This window comes from Maylandia zebra, linkage group LG13, assembly GCF_041146795.1.
Source record: "Maylandia zebra isolate NMK-2024a linkage group LG13, Mzebra_GT3a, whole genome shotgun sequence".
Lineage (NCBI taxonomy): Eukaryota > Metazoa > Chordata > Actinopteri > Cichliformes > Cichlidae > Maylandia > Maylandia zebra.
The window spans coordinates 4,519,362-4,538,736 of record NC_135179.1 but is presented as its reverse complement, the minus strand read 5'-3'; the positions used below and the strand labels follow the sequence as shown (position 1 = coordinate 4,538,736).

The following is a 19,375-nucleotide window of genomic DNA, read 5'->3' as shown; positions in this document are numbered from 1 at the left end:
GCGCTGTCCGTATTTCCGACAATGGGCACATCAATCTGTTCAGGGCGGGTCTGACATCATGCCTGTAAAGTCTGGTACTGATCAGACTGGATTTCATTGAGTTATACTAATTTGTTTCTTCATGGCGTGACATCAAAGTTCGCCATGCTGCTGGGGTCACACCCTTTTGTGAAAACTCACAGTTTTCACTGTAACCCAAGACCAACTCCTTAAGGCTTTCCTGGAGAAATTTGAGGCTGCAGATGTCACCCATCACTATACTGTACCCCAAAGTGTAAAACATGACATTTCCTGTTCCCACTAGGTGGCGCTGTCCCTGGTGTCAAATATGGCAGTTGAAATATGTTCAGGGGTGGAGCCTTATCATATGTGTTCACTTTGGTCAAGGTCAGAAAATGTATGACAAAATGAGAGGCAATAAGATTTTCATGGCGAGTCATCGAAATTCGCCATGACGCCACGGCCTCATAGTATTGTGAAAACTCAAAAGCTCCGCAATTTAACATGGCACAAGGGTGTAGTTGACACTGTCCAAATTTGAAGGTTATGAAATGAAACCCCAAGGAGGAGTTCGCAAAAGTTCGAGGCATGGAAATGGCAAAATTAGAGCCAAAATGTCACCTTCTCTTCCAAATGGCGGACTTCCTGTTGGGTTTGCGTCAATGGGCCCACAGACTTTTTTGTTCGTCTTGGCATGATACACATGTGTGCCAAATTTCATACATGTAGCTCAAACGATGTGGTCGTAGGGCTGCATTTAACAAGGCATAGGTGGCGCTGTAGAGCCATTTCCCAGTGCTCATATGTAAAACCATTAAAATACAAAATTTTTCACCAGACCTGGCATGTGTGCAAAATTTCATGAGTTTTTGAGCATGTTTAGGCCCTCAAAAAGGCCCTTGTTTGGGGTGAATAATAATAATAATAATAATAATAATAATAAGAAACGGAGCAGATACAATAGGGCCTTCGCACTCTCGGTGCTCGGGCCCTAATTAAAGCTGCAAGCAGCGTTATGAGGGCCCTCGCACCCCCGGCACGTCGAGCCACTGCCAACACCTCAAACCGGCACGTCCGATGTGATGTCACATTGATGGATTTCATGCTTTTAATCACCAGCTAACATTTCATCTTATTCAACCAGGATTATAGTCATGCCACTAGGTGGCGCTCTAACCATTATTGACAAATAGCATAACAAACATTTCCAAGCTCGAGTCTCATCACACCTGCGACCTTTGGGAGAGATTGGACATTGTGTTTTTTAGTGACAGCAGATTACTGCTTTTTGCGAGTGATTGAAACTCTACGTGCCGCCATGACCACCCCGTTTCCCTGAACGGAAAAAGCTTCGCAATTTAACATCACAAAGGTCTTTAGATTCTACACACTGAAGAATGCTTCAATATGATGAAATCCCTTGGAGGAGTTCGTCAAAGTATGAGGCCTGAAAAGGGGGGAAAATGTCATCAAAATTACACATTAATTTTAAAATGGCTGACTTCCTGTTGGATTTGGGATATTGCTCCAAGAGACTTTTTTGTACATCTTGATATCTTACACAAGCTTACCAAGTGTCAGACTCATAGATGAAACACAGAGCAGGGGCTGATGTTTTGAAATATTGTAGGGGGCGCTGTGGAGCCATTTTGCGCTATTCAAGGAAAATGGTTACATAACAACAATGCCTTCATCCATTTGGAGGTGTGTGCCAAATTTCAAGCCTCTATAAACTTTCCAAGCCCCTCAAAAGCCACTTCATCTTTCATGATGAACCGCGTTGCCACCAGGGTGCGCCGTTCAGTTTAAAGTCACAATTTTTGCACTGAAGCATCACGAGGGACTGATGGTGATATTCACCGCTTTTGAGGTGGCCACGATCAACCTGTGAAAATCAGTACAACAAAGTTAAAGCCATGACATTTCCTGTTGCCACTAGGTGGCGCTGTCCGTATTTCCGACAATGGGCACATCAATCTGTTCAGGGCGGGTCTGACATCATGCCTGTAAAGTCTGGTACTGATCAGACTGGATTTCATTGAGTTATACTAATTTGTTTCTTCATGGCGTGACATCAAAGTTCGCCATGCTGCTGGGGTCACACCCTTTCGCGAAAACTCACAGTTTTCACTGTAACCCAAGACCAACTCCTTAAGGCTTTCCTGGAGAAATTTGAGGCTGCAGATGTCACCCATCACTATACTGTACCCCAAAGTGTAAAACATGACATTTCCTGTTCCCACTAGGTGGCGCTGTCCTTCATGTCAAATATGGCAGTTGAAATATGTTCAGGGGTGGAGCCTTATCATATGTGTTCACTTTGGTCAAGGTCAGAAAATGTATGACAAAATGAGAGGCAATAAGATTTTCATGGCGAGTCATCAAAATTCGCCATGGCGCCACGGCCTCATAGTATTGTGAAAACTCAAAAGCTCCGCAATTTAACATGGCACAAGGGTGTAGTTGACACTGTCCAAATTTGAAGGTTATGAAATGAAACCCCAAGGAGGAGTTCGCAAAAGTTCGAGGCATGGAAATGGCAAAATTACAGCCAAAATGTCACCTTCTCTTCCAAATGGCGGACTTCCTGTTGGGTTTGCGTCAATGGGCCCACAGACTTTTTTGTTCGTCTTGGCATGATACACATGTGTGCCAAATTTCATACATGTAGCTCAAACGATGTGGTCGTAGGGCTGCATTTAACAAGGCATAGGTGGCGCTGTAGAGCCATTTCCCAGTGCTCATATGTAAAACCATTAAAATACAAAATTTTTCACCAGACCTGGCATGTGTGCAAAATTTCATGAGTTTTTGAGCATGTTTAGGCCCTCAAAAAGGCCCTTGTTTGGGGTGAATAATAATAATAATAATAATAATAATAATAATAATAATAATAATAATAATAATAAGAAACGGAGCAGATACAATAGGGCCTTCGCACTCTCGGTGCTCGGGCCCTAATAATAATAATAAACAGAGCAATTACAATAGGGCCTTCGCACTGTCAGTGCTCGGGCCCTAATTAAAGCTGCAAGCAGCGTTATGAGGGCCCTCGCACCCCCGGCGCGTCGAGCCACGCCCAACACCTAAAACCAGCACGTCCGATCGATGTCACATTGATGGAATTCATGCATTTAACCACCAGCTAACATTTCAAGTCATTCATTCATGATTAGCTAGTCGTTCCACTAGGTGGCACTCTAACCATTATGTACAAATGGCATAACAAACATTTCCGAACTCGAGTCTCATTATGCCTGCGACCTTTGGGTGAGATTGGACATTGTGTTTTTGAGTAACAGCAGATTACTGCGTTTTGGCGAGTGATTGAGAGTCTACGTGCCGCCATAACCACCCCGTTTCCCTGAACGTAAAAAGCTTCGCAATTTAACAACACAAAGGTCTTTGGATTCCACACACTGAAGAATAGTGCAATCTGATGAAATCCCTTGGAGGAGTTCGGCAAAGAACGATGCCTGAAAAGAGGGGAAAATGTTGCCAAAATTGCACATTTATTTTAAAATGGCTGACTTCCTGTTGGATTTGGGATATTGCTCCAAGAGACTTTTTTGTACATCTTGATATCTCCTATAAGCTTACCAGGTTTCAGACTCATACATAAAACACAGAGCAGGGGCTGTGGTTTTGAAATTTTGTAGGGGGCGCTGTGGAGCCATTTTGGGATATTCAATGAAAATGATCACATAACAACAAAGCCTTAACCACATTGGAGGTGTGCGCCAAATTTCAAGACTTTTTAAACTTTCCAAGCCCCTCAAAAGCCACTTCATCTTTCATGGTGAACCGCGTTGCCACCAGGGTGCGGCGTTCAGTTTAAAGTCACAATTTTTGCACTGAAGCATCACAAGGGACTGATGGTGATATTCACCGCTTTTGAGGTGGCCACGATGAACCTGTGAAAATCAGTACAACAAAATTAAAGCCATGACATTTCCTGTTCCCACTAGGTGGCGCTGTCCGTATTCCCGACAATGGGCACATCAATCTGTTCAGGGCGGGTCTGACATCATGCCTGTAAAGTCTGGTACTGATCAGACTGGATTTCATTGAGTTATACTAATTTGTTTCTTCATGGCGTGACATCAAAGTTCGCCATGCTGCTGGGGTCACACCCTTTTGCGAAAAGTCACAGTTTTCACTGTAACCCAAGACCAACTCCTTAAGGCTTTCCTGGAGAAATTTGAGGCTGCAGATGTCACCCATCACTATACTGTACCCCAAAGTGTAAAACATGACATTTCCTGTTCCCACTAGGTGGCGCTGTCCTTGATGTAAAATATGGCAGTTGAAATATGTTTAGGGGTGGAGCCTTATCATATGTGTTCACTTTGGTCAAGGTCAGAAAATGTATGACAAAATGAGAGGCAATAAGATTTTTATGGCGAGTCATCGAAATTCGCCATGGCGCCACGGCCTCATAGTATTGTGAAAACTCAAAAGCTCCGCAATTTAACATGGCACAAGGGTGTAGTTGACACTGTCCAAATTTGAAGCTTATAGGACCAAATCCCAAGGAGGAGTTCGTTAAAGTGCGAGGCATGGAAACGGTAAAATCAGAGCCAAAATGTCACCTTCAATCCAAAATGGCGGACTTCCTGTTGGGTTTAGGACATTGCCATAATAGACTTTTTTGTTCGACTCTGAAAGTTATATAGGTGTACCGACTTTCAAACATGTAGGTCATACCCATACCGGGGGCTCGCGTTTTTCATTTTTCTAGGTGGCGCTACTGAGCTAATTTTCCCTGGCCATGTCTGAGAACATTAAAATACGTAAATTTTCACCAGACCTGACGCGTGTGCAAAATTTCATGAGTTTTCGAGCATGTTTAGGCCCTTAAACGGCCAATTCATTTGCCGAAATAATAATAATAATAATAATAATAATAATAATTAAAGCTGCAAGCAGCGTTATGAGGGCCCTCGCACCCCCGGCGCGTCGAGCCACGCCCAACACCTAAAACCAGCACGTCCGATCGATGTCACATTGATGGAATTCATGCATTTAACCACCAGCTAACATTTCAACTCATTCATTCATGATTAGCTAGTCGTTCCACTAGGTGGCACTCTAACCATTATGTACAAATGGCATAACAAACATTTCCGAACTCGAGTCTCATTATGCCTGCGACCTTTGGGTGAGATTGGACATTGTGTTTTTGAGTAACAGCAGATTACTGCGTTTTGGCGAGTGATTGAGAGTCTACGTGCCGCCATAACCACCCCGTTTCCCTGAACGTAAAAAGCTTCGCAATTTAACAACACAAAGGTCTTTGGATTCCACACACTGAAGAATAGTGCAATATGATGAAATCCCTTGGAGGAGTTCGTCAAAGAACGATGCCTGAAAAGAGGGGAAAATGTTGCCAAAATTGCACATTAATTTTAAAATGGCTGACTTCCTGTTGGATTTGGGATATTGCTCCAAGAGACTTTTTTGTACATCTTGATATCTCCTATAAGCTTACCAGGTTTCAGACTCATACATAAAACACAGAGCAGGGGCTGTGATTTTGAAATTTTGTAGGGGGCGCTGTGGAGCCATTTTGGGATATTCAATGAAAATGATCACATAACAACAAAGCCTTAACCACATTGGAGGTGTGCGCCAAATTTCAAGACTTTTTAAACTTTCCAAGCCCCTCAAAAGCCACTTCATCTTTCATGGTGAACTGCGTTGCCACCAGGGTGCGGCGTTCAGTTTAAAGTCACAATTTTTGCACTGAAGCATCACAAGGGACTGATGGTGATATTCACCGCTTTTGAGGTGGCCACGATGAACCTGTGAAAATCAGTACAACAAAATTAAAGCCATGACATTTCCTGTTCCCACTAGGTGGCGCTGTCCGTATTCCCGACAATGGGCACATCAATCTGTTCAGGGCGGGTCTGACTTCATGCCTGTAAAGTCTGGTACTGATCAGACTGGATTTCATGGAGTTATACTAATTTGTTTCTTCATGGCGTGACATCAAAGTTCGCCATGCTGCTGGGGTCACACCCTTTTGCGAAAAGTCACAGTTTTCACTGTAACCCAAGACCAACTCCTTAAGGGTTTTCTGGAGAAATTTGAGGCTGCAGATGTCACCCATCACTATACTGTACCCCAAAGTGTAAAACATGACATTTCCTGTTCCCACTAGGTGGCGCTGTCCTTCATGTCAAATATGGCAGTTGAAATATGTTTAGGGGTGGAGCCTTATCATATGTGTTCACTTTGGTCAAGGTCAGAAAATGTATGACAAAATGAGAGGCAATAAGATTTTCATGGCGAGTCATCGAAATTCGCCGTGGCGCCACGGCCTCATAGTATTGTGAAAACTCAAAAGCTCCGCAATTTAACATGGCACAAGGGTGTAGTTGACACTGTCCAAATTTGAAGGTTATGAAATGAAACCCCAAGGAGGAGTTCGCAAAAGTTCGAGGCATGGAAATGGCAAAATTAGAGCCAAAATGTCACCTTCTCTTCCAAATGGCGGACTTCCTGTTGGGTTTGCGTCAATGGGCCCACAGACTTTTTTGTTCGTCTTGGCATGATACACATGTGTGCCAAATTTCATACATGTAGCTCAAACCATGTGGTCGTAGGGCTGCATTTAACAAGGCATAGGTGGCGCTCTAGAGCCATTTCCCAGTGCTCATATGTAAAACCATTAAAATACAAAATTTTTCACCAGACCTGGCATGTGTGCAAAATTTCATGAGTTTTTGAGCATGTTTAGGCCCTCAAAAAGGCCCTTGTTTGGGGTGAATAATAATAATAATAATAATAATAATAATAATAATAATAATAATAATAATAATAAGAAACGGAGCAGATACAATAGGGCCTTCGCACTCTCGGTGCTCGGGCCCTAATAATAATAATAATAATAATAATAAACAGAGCAATTACAATAGGGCCTTCGCACTGTCAGTGCTCGGGCCCTAATAATAAGAAACGGAGCAGATACAATAGGGCCTTCGCACTCTCGGTGCTCGGGCCCTAATAATAATAATAAGAAACGGAGCAGATACAATAGGGCCTTCGCACTCTCAGTGCTCGGGCCCTAATAATAAGAAACGGAGCAGATACAATAGGGCCTTCGCACTCTCGGTGCTCGGGCCCTAATAAACAGAGCAATTACAATAGGGCCTTCGCACTATCAGTGCTCGGGCCCTAATAATAATAATAATAATAATAATAATAAACAGAGCAATTACAATAGGGCCTTCGCACTGTCAGTGCTCGGGCCCTAATAATAAACAGAGCAATTACAATAGGGCCTTCGCACTGTCAGTGCTCGGGCCCTAATAAGAAACGGAGCAGATACAATAGGGCCTTCGCACTCTCGGTGCTCGGGCCCTAATAATAAGTAATATTGAAAAATTGTGAATTCATCATAAATCTTACATTTAATGTCAACAATGTTTGTTTTGAGGGTTTAACTGCCTGTTTCAGTACATTCCAGCTATAAAGGAGGACATGTCATGTGATTTATTTACAAAAGAGCCAGTCAACTAACAAATGTGGAACAAAAGTAAAAGGATGTTTCTTACTTACTTATGCTGCTATTGTAATGTGGAACGAAGCTGTAGCGGGACTGAGAGCGCTGCAGAGGACAATGAATTACTTATTATATACTACAAACAATGATAAAGAAGCTGGGTGGAGTTTTGAACAGTGTGCAAAGCTATAAAAAACTAGCAAGTTGTTGAATATTAATAGGTAGGTGAAGTACACCTAAAGCAATACATACATACATAAATACTGGAACAATATGAAAAAATATACATTTAAAATTTTTGTTAGTACCCCTGAAAACTGCTGCTGTCCTGACTGGTTAGACAACGAGGAGCAATTGCTAAGTTTCAAACCATCTGGAGAGGAACCAGCCAACTCTACTGATCTGTTGTGGGAACTGTGAATGACTAAAGGCACTACATATTTGTTTAATGTGCAAAAATTAGTCCAGAATTCCTTAAAGTGTTACTCAAAGCCAAGTAAGTATCTGGTTAAATTTGAAGGTCAATAACGTCAGTGTTATCTTAATTTAGAAGGTGGAAATTAGAGGTAAATGGTAGGTGGCCTGTATTTGTATAGCGCTTTACTAGTCCCTAAGGACCCCAAAGCTGGGGTGGAACGTTCAGTCATCCACACATTCACACACTGGTAATGGCAGCTACATTGTAGCCACAGCTGCCCTGGGGCGCACTGATAGAGGCGAGGCTGCCGGACACTGGCGCCACCGGGCCCTCTGACCACCACCAGTAGGCAACGGGTGAAGTGTGTTGCCCAAGGACAACGACCGAGACTGGCCGAGCCAGAGCTCGAACTGGCAACCGTCCGATTACAAGACGAACTGCCAACTCTTGAGCCACGATCGCCACAGAGCCTTTTGTTTTTAAGTCATGCCTCTAGTTTAACTTGTTACTTTGTATCATCTGGCTTCATGGATAAAGCTGGATGTCATCTACATAGCAATGAAAATGGTAATGGTCCCATCACAGAACTGTGCTGTGTAACACAATTATTAATTTTCATGTGTGCAGAAGACAGCCCATTCATATGCACAAATTGTACTCTGTTTAATATATATGATTTGACCCAGTGCACCGCAGTTTCTTTAATACCAGTGTTGTTTTAATCTCTGAAGTGCAATATGAAGGTCAAAAGTGTCAAATGCTGTATTGAGTTCTAACGTGACAAGTACCAAATTCACTGTCCGAGGTCACGAGGTCATTCTCAACCTTCACTGGTGCTGTTTCTGTGCTATGATGAAACTCTTCAAATAGACCATTCCTCTACAACTAATCAGTCAGGTGTTTGATAACTACTCTTTCAAGAATTTTACAAATAAGAGGAAGGTTGGACATTAGACAGCTGTATGTCTTTAAGTAGCGGTTTAATTTAGACACACCTTGAACCCTGCGGTACAAATGCAAGTGTGACTTGACAAGATGCTCTCAAAAACTGTCTCATGGTGCCAAATGCAGCTGCAGCATTACTTCTAAAACCCCAGCCTCATCATATTTTTTATGATGATCTATGATAGTATGGATGATTTTATATTAGAAAAATACATTTACAATGTAGATTTATTGCTATTGTGTGCTTTTAATAACCTTACTTTGAAGTTGTTGAATTGTTTTGACACAAAATGAGTCTTAATTAAAAGCACTTTATTTGATTTCAGTTAATGCAAGTTTGAGTTGTACATCAAAAAGGAAGGAATCCAGTTTTAGAAACAGGCCACAAATTGAGTAGTCATCATGAACACTGTCACTTTAACACAGATTATTTTATGGTATGCTATGGTGTGTGTATTTGATGCCTGGAACATCACTTTTCTTAAATCTCTTGCAAATAATTCTTCATGTGGAATCACACACTAAACTCTCTTTCACCACGGCTGGACTTCCTTGTCGGAGAGAAACTTTCCCTGAGGCTCTTTGGCTCCTGGAGGCAACAGGGCCAGGTAGACAGGAGTGATGGCGCCCTCGTCTGGTGACTTGGGAGCATCTGGTGAAGTGAGGTCAGTGCGCACCCATCCTGGACAGCAGGCATTCAAGAGGATCTGGAAAAACGAATAACAACGAGTCCATGAATAAGAAATGAGGTTTCAGTGGACTCCAAAAGGTTCGGAGATGGCTTTGTATGTAAGTTCATTAGAGCTTGTCTTATTTTAGTTACCCTGTCATTTGGTCTCTCCTTAGACAGACGACGAGCATGAATCATGGACAGCACCTTAAAACACAAACAAACACCCATATTTATAATCAGAGTCTCCGAGAAAAAAAAAGGCTTGAATTGATTCAGTTAATCAGTTCATTAGTCAACCTCCTAATCTAACATCCTGAAGAAAAACTGGGTAAATGTACCGTCACTCCAATCTTAGACACTGAATATGCCATATCAGGCCAACCATGCTGCTTGTGTTCGCCTTTCTTGGCATCATCGAGGAATTTTCTCATCAGTGCCACCAGCTCGTCCTCTGTGATGTCCTCGCTGCGGAAACGCTGCTGGAGTTCTGGGCTGCATTGCTTTAAACCCGTGACACTAAGCATGCTGGAGATATTCACCACACGACCTAAAATACATACAAAGAACTGCCGTTCACTGCTGCTCCAAAGCAACACCCATGATGCTACTTCCACCATGTTCTACAATAAGGGTGGTATTTCTGGTGTTTCATTCAATTATTCAGCTCTGCAGAGGACTTTTGTTAAAGTGGTGTCTGGGTTACTCAGCTTAGGCAGAACTATACAGCTTCCATTTTACAGCTAGATCAGTGAACTTTAGAAACACTCAAAATTATAGAAACAGTTTATATATATCTATATATCTAGATAGATAGATAGATAGATAGATAGACACAGAGAGATAGATAGATAGACACAGAGAGAGAGAGAGAGAGAGAGAGAGAGAGAGAGAGAGAGAGAGAGATAGGATATTTATTACTCCTGATAGACTAATGTCAATGACAATTAAAACTGATTCAAACAAACAGGATGCATGTGACCCCATCTTAGAGTGACACCAAATCTGAATGCCTTTGTTTACTTTTTGTGCACTTAGCACCAGAGTCTCTGCATCTGTACCTCCAGCTCTGATCATTGGCAGGAAATGTGTCGACGTGTCTCTAGTTCCGAAAAAGTTTGTCGTCAGGATCACCTCTGCCTGAACACCTAAGGGAGTTGGATCTGACGCTGAAAGGAAAAAGTTAACATGCTGTGAACGCCATCCACTTCAATTCATAGCTGCAGTATTAAACTACCATATACATTGATCCAGGATGATATGTATTATTATAGAGTTCTAATGCTACCTTTGAATGCTGTTCCAGCATTATTGATGAGAATGTCCACTCCTCCATACTTCCCTTTAAAGTAGGCAGCAACGTTTTTAATGCTGTTCAAGTCATTGATGTCCAGCTGGTGGAACTTGGGTTTGAGTCCCTCTGAGTTCAGAGTCTTCACTGCTTCCTCACCCCGACCTCTGCAAAAGGACCAAAAAAGTTTCATGTACTTCTCAGTTAATTGAATATTTGTGGACCTCACTGTGAAACTTCAGAGTTAGGTGAATGTCTAGATATAAAAACCACAGTTACACGTGAAGGCCTTCACATCAACCAGGTCCAGCTGTCACCAGGTGAGTCACTTACACATCTCTGGAGGTGATGTAAACGTCTCCATCGAACTGCTTGCAGAGCGCTTGGACGATGGCCAGACCGATGCCTTTGTTACTGCCAGTAACCACTGCAACCTTGGTCGACATGTCTGCACATGCAGAAAGAGAGATATGAGTGTATGAAGTTTCATGTTGAGCCACTGATTATCAGATTGGAGGACATAAAGCTGCAGGACAATATCAGGAGAATCAGGCTGAGGCATTCAGATGTATTCCCACATCAGAAAAAACATGTATGAATATTTATGGAATAGCTCCTTAGTTGTAGGTCAGTTCTCTTATCAGCAGTGTAAGAGGGCTGATTGTAAGACTTGCAGAGTCATGACGACATGTTAAAACAGACAAATCCAAATATATTTTCAATGAAAAACACAAGAAATTAAAGATGGATTAAATCAAAATTTGCAGAATTTATCATAAAACTCATTTTTAATGTAAACTCATGTTTTTGAAACCGTTTTAAATGTGGCTGTGGAATTATAGCATCGCATTAAATCAGTTTGATCATAAATTAGATTCGAAAAAGGAAAACATGTTATGAAATCCCCTGAATGTTAAGAACGACAGCCTTGATGAAACTTCAAGAAAAAATAAACCGATTTGGGACATCTTTTTATAACATGTAAAAATATGATTAGACCTACTTTTAAGTTGAGATATGATTAAAATGTACTCTCTGTTTTCAGTCCATTTTTATTTTAAAAGAGGATATTTGGATATAACCATTTCCTCAGAATTATGAGAAGATTTTAAGAAACAGTCAGCTACCAAATGTGGAACAAAAGATAAAAAAGGTTTCTTACTTACTGCTGTTGTGATTCTGAAGGGAGCTGGAGCAGCACTGAGAGGGATGCAGAGGACAATGAATGATATACTGCAAATAGTGGGAGGGAAGCTGGGTGGAGTTTTGAACATTATCAGCATGTAAAGCAATGATAAACTAACAGGTAGTTGAATATTAAAAGTACACATAAAACAATAACATTCAATACTGAACCAAAATGAAAAAAATTATTCTGTTAATACAGCTGAAAACTGCTGCTGTCCTGATTAAACAGACAATAGTTTATACGCTGGTTAAGTGCAGAGCATCAGCTTTTACAGGTTTGCTTATTCTCAAAATGGCCAAAAATGTTCCAAAGAATCTTATTATAGAGAAAATATCCGAGAGCTCCGAGATGCTGGAGACAGATTTCCTTACAGAAACGTGAAGAGGAAACTGGACAAACCAAAGAAAAGGTGAAGATGGTGGAGGAGTGGCTGATGCACTCTGGGTGTGTAATACAGGGACACTGTAACATTCAGACCACTCAACCTTATGTTTTGAAGTCACTTTATTTGGTATTTTGACTGGAGATCCACATGTTTTATTTTAAAGAAACACAAAAAAAAACAGCATTTTGTATAGAATTCTAGTAATTCTGAACAATTAGCTTAATCCAGTTAAGGCAAGTATATGAAGTCAAAGATATGAAAATGTTATGTACTGAAGGCTTTGCCGACAATTCAACATTTCAAGGATTCACTTTCATTTTGATTCGTTCCAGCTAGCAGACACACACACAGTACTGTACTGTTACTGAGAATAAAACGAACAATTTGGGTTCTATTACCAAACTATTTGGATAAGAGTTAAACTCTGTCCTAAAAAAAACCCATCCCAGAGCTTTAGCAATGTCAGTTTATGTTACTGATTGTTTGTTATGTTGGGTGACTTTCATTCTTTAAATGTTTCACAGTTTTGCGATTTCACCAAATTGTGTTATCGCTTTGAGTTTCACACGCTCATCACCACTTCTGAACAGTCTTTTCAGAGACAAACTGTCCATGAGGCTCTTTGGCTCCAGATGGCAGCAAAGCCAGGTAGACCGGCGTGACAGCGCCCTCGTCTGGTGACTTGGGAGCTTTTGGTCCAGCCATGTCAGTGCGCACCCATCCTGGGCAGCAGGCGTTCAACAGGATCTTTTAAAAGAATCAAATGAAAACAAAATCTGTTAGCAACGACGATTTAATGTAGGTCTGGGCGATATATGTAAATACAGAATTGATTAAATTTAACGGAGTTAGAAGTTAACAGGAAGTTAGCTCGCTAGTTTCCACCTAAACATGACATACCATGTTCTGACTGATAGATTTTTGAAACTAATTCAAACGTACAGCTCTGCTACCACTTCCAACATAAATGAAGACAGAAAACTAAACAGCAGTGGCGTTCGCAGGGTTACTGAAGTTGGACTACCTGGTATATAATGTTGTGCTACGTGATTGCTAGCGACACAGCTATGTTAGCATAACATTAGCACAGTGAAGCTGGAGGATGAACGCCAACTTTTTTTTCCACTCGATAAAAGTTAACGTGAGGGATTCTGGTGGTTTGGGACAAATGCAATCGCACAGCAGGATGCTATACATACTTTAGTCAGGAGAACAACTGAGATCATTCATCCACAATACGAGGTTAGTTATGGGAATAGAGCAGCTGCGAGAGAATTCAACATTAATGAATCAATGTTACGGAAGTGGAGGAAGCACAGTTTTTGGCTTTCCCCATACTTCAAAAGTGCTTCATCTCTTTGCTGTGACTGTCGCCCGCCATAATTTGCAGATGATAATGGTTGTAGCCGCTGCGATGCTTTTGACCAAAACAGGCGCAGCTTGATGACATCATCAACATGCGCTATCGCGATAGAGCGATAGCGCAATTCTCTATCGTTGGCCAAATTTATATCGTTTCTGTCGCCCACCCCTAATTTCATGGACCCAAGACCACAAAAAAAAAAAAAAAACAACCCACTGAATATAGAAGTTCTGCATTGTTAGTTATATATTTCAGTTACCCCATCATTCGGTCTCTCCTTGGTCAGACGACGAGCATGAATCATGGACAGCACCTTTAAAAACATCCACACACAAATATAATCAGTGTCTTATAATATGGTTTCAGGTCAAATCTTCATGGCTCTGATTTAATAACAGCGAACGCACTAATCAAACGTACCGTCACTCCAATTTTAGACACTCCATAGGCCGTGTCAGGCCAGCCGCGCTCTTTATGTTCGCCTTTCTTGGCCTCATCGACAAATCGTTGCATCAGTTCCACCAGCTCCTCCTCTGTGATGTTCTCGTTGCGGAAACGCTGCTGGAGGTCCGGGCTGCACTTGCTCAAAGCACTGACACTAACCATGCTGGAGACGTTCACCACACGACCTAAAACACACAGATGTACACACACAAGAATCTGAAGATGGAAAACAAACAGGACGTTTGTCTCCTTCGTGCTCTTAGAGTCCTTTAAACTTTAAACTCCAAACAGCTTCCATCTGAGGTTTGTTTCAGAGACTGATGGATAAGCTTTGAGCAGGTTCTCCAGGAGGACTTCTGATGTTCAGTTAAATGTGTGTTCTTGTTTTTTAGACCCGTGTTTATCTAGCTATGATGTATCAGAATGGCTGCTGTGAAAAAGCTTTCCTGCTTTCTTTAGCCAATGCCTATTCTTCTCATCTGTCCTCTGCTCTCCTGCCTGTCAGGCAGAAATAAATCTCAGTAAGCCATGCTGAAGGAGGTCTTAAAATTAATTTGGAGGACAAATAGGAAGGGAGGCTGCATAATCGAAGATGCATAGTTTTATCATCTGAAGAAGCGAACTGGCATACAGCTAGGATACAGACATCATCAAGAAGAAGACTCCAAACAAATCTTCCTGATTGATGTCTAATATATTTAAAAACTAAAAGTTTCTCATTATCAGTTACTGACATGTACGCTCACTCAATTAAAAATGCAAACTTTCAAGTAAAATATGATGCAGACTGGGTCCAGCTAGGGCTGTTCGATATAACGATATATATCAGATGACGATATAAAAACATCTATCGTTTCATTTTGCGCTATCATTTGTTTCATGGTGTCGCAAAATAAACTGTTTACTGCAATATTTTTTCATGGTTCTGATGGTCACTGTAGTGGCTGTATTAATTTCTTAAAGTTCTCTCTTTCTCTTATATTTAATATAACCACACTAAGGACGGACAAGCGACTGTTTTTATGCGTTGTCGTTAGCAACAACGACGGTAAAACCATCACGTGTCCGCTTGTTTATTTTCGACATAAACCTTTCAGAATAAAGCTCAAGATCCTGTTGAAACTTTTCAAAATAAACTGAATCGCGTGAAAAAGTATGCAGAGTGTTTATGGATGAGGAACAAAGAAGAGCCGCCAGGTGCTAAAAAATAAACCTTAGACTCAAACGTTAGAACAGGCTTTTCCCCGCAGCACGCCGTGAAATAAATACTCACAAAGAAAACGGCGGCCTTTACAACTTATGTCTAAAAATGTATCGTTTCATGCATCGGTTAAAACACTCAACTCCAGGTACACGACGCCCAGCTGGAAACACGTCACGCAAGTCGAGCTGCCCGAGATTCACAGAATTTACAGAAAATTTAAAATTTTTATGATTTATATCGTTATCGGGACGGTCGAGGTCTTTTATCGGGATATGAGATTTTGGTCATATCGCACAGCCCTAGGTCCAGCTGTACCTCCAGACTTGATGATCTCACTGAAGACAGTCCACATCTTTCTGGTGGAGAGGAAGTTTGTCTTGAGGGTCACCTCCGCCTGGGTGCCAAACGGAGTCGTGTCTGCCACTGAGGAGACAGCGTGATCTCCGTCAACAGTGTGTGCAGCTCCACAGCACTATGATATACATCAGCACAAGAAGTAAACTACCTTTGAAAGCTATCCCAGCGTTATTGATGAGGACGTCCACTCCTCCGTATTTCTGTTTGAAGAACTCAGCGGCGGTTTTGATGCTGTCCAGATCGTCGATGTCCAGCTGGTGAAACAGGGGCTTCAGTCCCTCTGAGTTCAGAGCCTTCACCGCTGCCTCACCACGGCCTCTGCAAGAGGAGCAAAACATCCTCATTTATATTCACTTTGTCTTCAATCTCATCATTTACACCTTATACCAGCTGAGATTCTCAGTCTCTCTCTCTTCATTTTGTCCCCAAAGGCCCTGAAACATGATGAAGTTCCATCACTGGCCTGGCCACATTACCACGGTCATTTGCTGTACACATAATGGAACAAATGTGCAGCAAGACGTGTTCACAATTTCAGGTTGAAATAATCAAACGTTCTTTTTTACCCCCGTGTGCGTGCTCAGAGCCTGAAGCAAGAAGCTTGGATGAACAAACAAACCACAGATGCAGTTCCTGTTAGCTCTGACCGAGCTTTAGATTTGTTTAAGCTCTTGGTATGCAAAAGTGTTGAGATGATTAAACTGCAGATACGTGAACATTTATCAACTTGGTCCAGGTGTCACCAGGTGAGTCACTTACACATTTCTGGCAGTGAGGTAAACGTCTCCTTCAAACTGCTTGCAGAGCGCTCGGACAATGGCCAGACCAATGCCCTTGTTACTTCCAGTTACCACGGCAACTCGGATTGACATGTCTGTACAAAGAGAGAGAGGCATCAGTGTCTGAAGTCATGAGTTCACACAAGTGTTGGTTCAACTTGGAGGTGGGCCCTGCTCTGGGAGCAATGGCTATCTAAGAAAAATAAAGTTTTAGCGACATTATCAGGCTGAATTTGATTTTTTTATTATATTAAAAAAAAAAATCGTACAAACAGATAAAATTAAAGAATTCTCTAAAATATTCATTTAATTGCAGCCTGACATGAATGTACTGAGATGTCAGCATCACGACCCAGTGCTCACAGCTAAGCACAATCATCTGTGTTGTTTTATTTTTTATTTGTGTGGGAAACGTTTAAAAAAAAAAAAGGCGGGGGGGGGGGTTCCTGCACGAAAATTTTCTGGCAGGTGTTTTTGACTTTTTCTCCACTCTATGCTACACAGTGCTGTCACTTTTTCCTGTGTCCCTGTGCAGGCATACAGTCCAGCCCCAATGTAGACTTTTATTTGGTTCTCTGGGCTGTGCAGTTTTCCTAGTTGCTGCAGCCTGAAGGCACAGTTAGCTCACTGAGGCTGGGGTGCCTGCCCTGACACGGTGGTTGCATGGGAGGGCAGCCACTGCCTGAGTTTTCTGTCCCTTTGTTCCAAGTGTGTCCTTTATGTGTCAGATACTATAGATGGCCTATTTCCTTCTCAATTTAGTGTTTGTCTGCTTTAGTTTTTAAATTCTCTCCCCAGTTTTTCATCTGTAGCTGTTGGATAACTGGCCCAACCGTGAATATGTATGTTACATCTAAGTGCAGCTTCAGGCCTGGTGGAAGTCTAAGGGGAAAAATCAGTGAGGGAAAAAAGTGCACTGTCAGTTTAAGGAAGTAAATACTGGAATAGCTTATTATCAATCAATCTTTATTTATAAAGCACTCTTCATACAAAAAATGTAGCACAAAGTGCTTTACATGGTTAAAAGCAGCCCACCCCACCCCGCCCTCCAACTCACTCCCCACACTCTCATTAACATAAACGATCATGAATACACACATCTCCTCTCCCCCCCCTTTAATTAGGATAAAGGGATGTTCTGCATATTTTTAAAGCAGAATTGAAACAGTGCCTCATTGTAAACCAGATCACTCATCTCCTGTATTTCTTACTTGGATATTGTACATGTAGGGCGCTGCACGGGTAAATGAGCAGTTTCGCGGATGTCAAACAAAAGTTTTTCATGGCTGTTTTTCTCTGTTTGTGAAAGAGGGTTTGACAACCGCTGCGTTAAACACACCAACAGGAGGCAAACAGACTTACGTTTAGATAAAGTGAGTCAGCTCTGTAAGTGCGTAGAGGTCAAAGTGAAAAACGGAAGCCTGCTGAGTCACGATGACAGTTCCAGAGAGAAAAATAGTGGGAAAACAAATCCACATATATTGCTCCAATAGTTTCAGGGGAGAAATGAATTGAATGCACATACTGCAGCTTTGAAATGCACTGCAGAATGTGGATTAAATAAGTTTAGTTTAATTGTAAACTACGTTGTTGGAGAGAGAAATAACATCGTGGAAGAGACAAAGTGAGTAAAAAACGTCTTAAATGCATTTAGAATTTATTTAGAACTACAAATTAAATTTCTTTTAGCAATTGTTGTTTGTTTTTTTAATGTCACAATCCCAACCCTGCACCTTTATCCGGGTTTGCACCGGCAAAAGTGACCCGAAATAGGCACTCTGGTGGAGTTACTTTGTGTGTGTGTGTTTATGAGTAGTTTTAAACCTTGTGATCCACAAAACAGCATAACAGTGAAGAACTGACTGCGTTAGTCAGTGCGGGAGCAGCGGCTTCGCTCATGCGCGATTCATTTGCAGTTTGGACGCATAGAGGTGAACATCTCCTACCCTGATAGCAGCTGCGTGAGGACCATCCTCCACCTGTGAGCGCTTTGGCGCGGGCGAGGTGCCAACGAGAGTAGGGGCGATGCCCTCGTTCACGTCAAAAAAAACGTCATAAATAAGTCTCTAATAACACCAGAAAAAGTCGCCAGATTTGTCGCTAGTCGCTTTTCAGGAAAAAAGTCGCGAAGGGGGTCTGAAAACTCGCTAAATATAGCGTCAAAGTCGCTAAGTTGACAACACTGGTTTTACGAGGCATGTGCAAACAGCACGTGACTGTAAATTACAGCGTGGAATTAATAATTTGTCCAAACTTCCCGTTTAAAAGCCTTTGATCGAAGAAAATCCGAAGACCTTTCACCAGCGTCTCTCTCTCTCTTACATAACGCTGACTTTCAGTTTGCAGGTCGGCCCGACGCCTCCTTAAATCCGCTAAAATTCAAACAAGCTGCCGACAAACGAAAACTGTAAGATGTAGCGGAGGCCTCACACTTACTGAAGCTGGGGTTTGGTCCTGAATGAGGCTGCAGAGAGGACAAAAAGCGCTGCACATGAAAATGTACGACTGTAAAAAAAACAGAAAAAGAAGAAAAGCAGGGCGGCGTTCTGCGCAGGATCGGTGCGCATCCCTGGAAAAACAAGTGGAACACGTGGGTTGGGTTATGGATGAGCTGTACTGCGAGGAGGACAATATTTCGGCATTTCTCTATATATATTTAGGCATTTCTCAACTTTTAGGAAGGTTTGTAGGATCATGACATCTTCTCCACGATATCCTTCAGAATATCTGCAAAAGTCAGTTAAGGCTTCAGAAATGCACATTACAGGGTTAAGGTTTTAGATTATATGCTGCAAGAACAGGATACGGAGGTATCTTCCT

The 19,375-nt window shown here is 41.9% G+C and overlaps 2 protein-coding genes across 2 annotated transcripts; both read right to left on the bottom strand.

Annotated features, from left to right (window-relative positions):
* Positions 1-9,197: 9,197 nt before the first annotated feature.
* On the bottom strand, positions 9,198-12,017 carry LOC101465758 (carbonyl reductase [NADPH] 1). Its single transcript, XM_004553545.4, has 7 exons — positions 12,001-12,017; positions 11,168-11,282; positions 10,832-11,001; positions 10,605-10,712; positions 9,885-10,093; positions 9,697-9,750; positions 9,198-9,580 (listed from the first exon to the last, which is right to left on the bottom strand). Exons 2-7 carry the CDS (start codon positions 11,278-11,280, stop codon positions 9,407-9,409), a joined length of 828 nt encoding a protein of 275 aa, XP_004553602.4. The 5' UTR covers positions 11,281-11,282; positions 12,001-12,017; the 3' UTR covers positions 9,198-9,406.
* A 492-nt stretch (positions 12,018-12,509) lies between these two features.
* LOC101467487 (carbonyl reductase [NADPH] 1) lies at positions 12,510-19,266 on the bottom strand. Its single transcript, XM_014407752.3, has 8 exons — positions 19,228-19,266; positions 18,992-19,124; positions 16,536-16,650; positions 15,925-16,094; positions 15,735-15,842; positions 14,192-14,400; positions 14,031-14,084; positions 12,510-13,155 (listed from the first exon to the last, which is right to left on the bottom strand). Exons 1-8 carry the CDS (start codon positions 19,249-19,251, stop codon positions 12,982-12,984), a joined length of 987 nt encoding a protein of 328 aa, XP_014263238.3. The 5' UTR covers positions 19,252-19,266; the 3' UTR covers positions 12,510-12,981.
* Between the last annotated feature and the right edge of the window lie 109 nt (positions 19,267-19,375).

Bases quoted from the DNA above. Each gene is read 5' to 3' on its own strand.
- LOC101465758 (XM_004553545.4), bottom strand. From the start codon at position 11,280: ATGTCGACCAAGGTTGCAGTGGTTACTGGCAGTAACAAAGGCATCGGT. The intron at 11,002-11,167 runs GTAAGTGACTCA...GTCCTTTTGCAG, and splicing joins TACATCACCTCCAGAGATGT to AGGTCGGGGTGAGGAAGCAG. The intron at 9,751-9,884 runs GTACATTTACCC...TTGTGTTTTAAG, and splicing joins TGTCTAAGATTGGAGTGACG to GTGCTGTCCATGATTCATGC.
- LOC101467487 (XM_014407752.3), bottom strand. From the start codon at position 19,251: ATGATCCTACAAACCTTCCTAAAA. The intron at 16,651-18,991 runs GTAAGTGTGAGG...CTCTTTGTACAG, and splicing joins AGGACCAAACCCCAGCTTCA to ACATGTCAATCCGAGTTGCC. The intron at 13,156-14,030 runs GTAACTGAAATA...TTCTTTTAAAAG, and splicing joins AGGAGAGACCGAATGATGGG to ATCCTGTTGAACGCCTGCTG.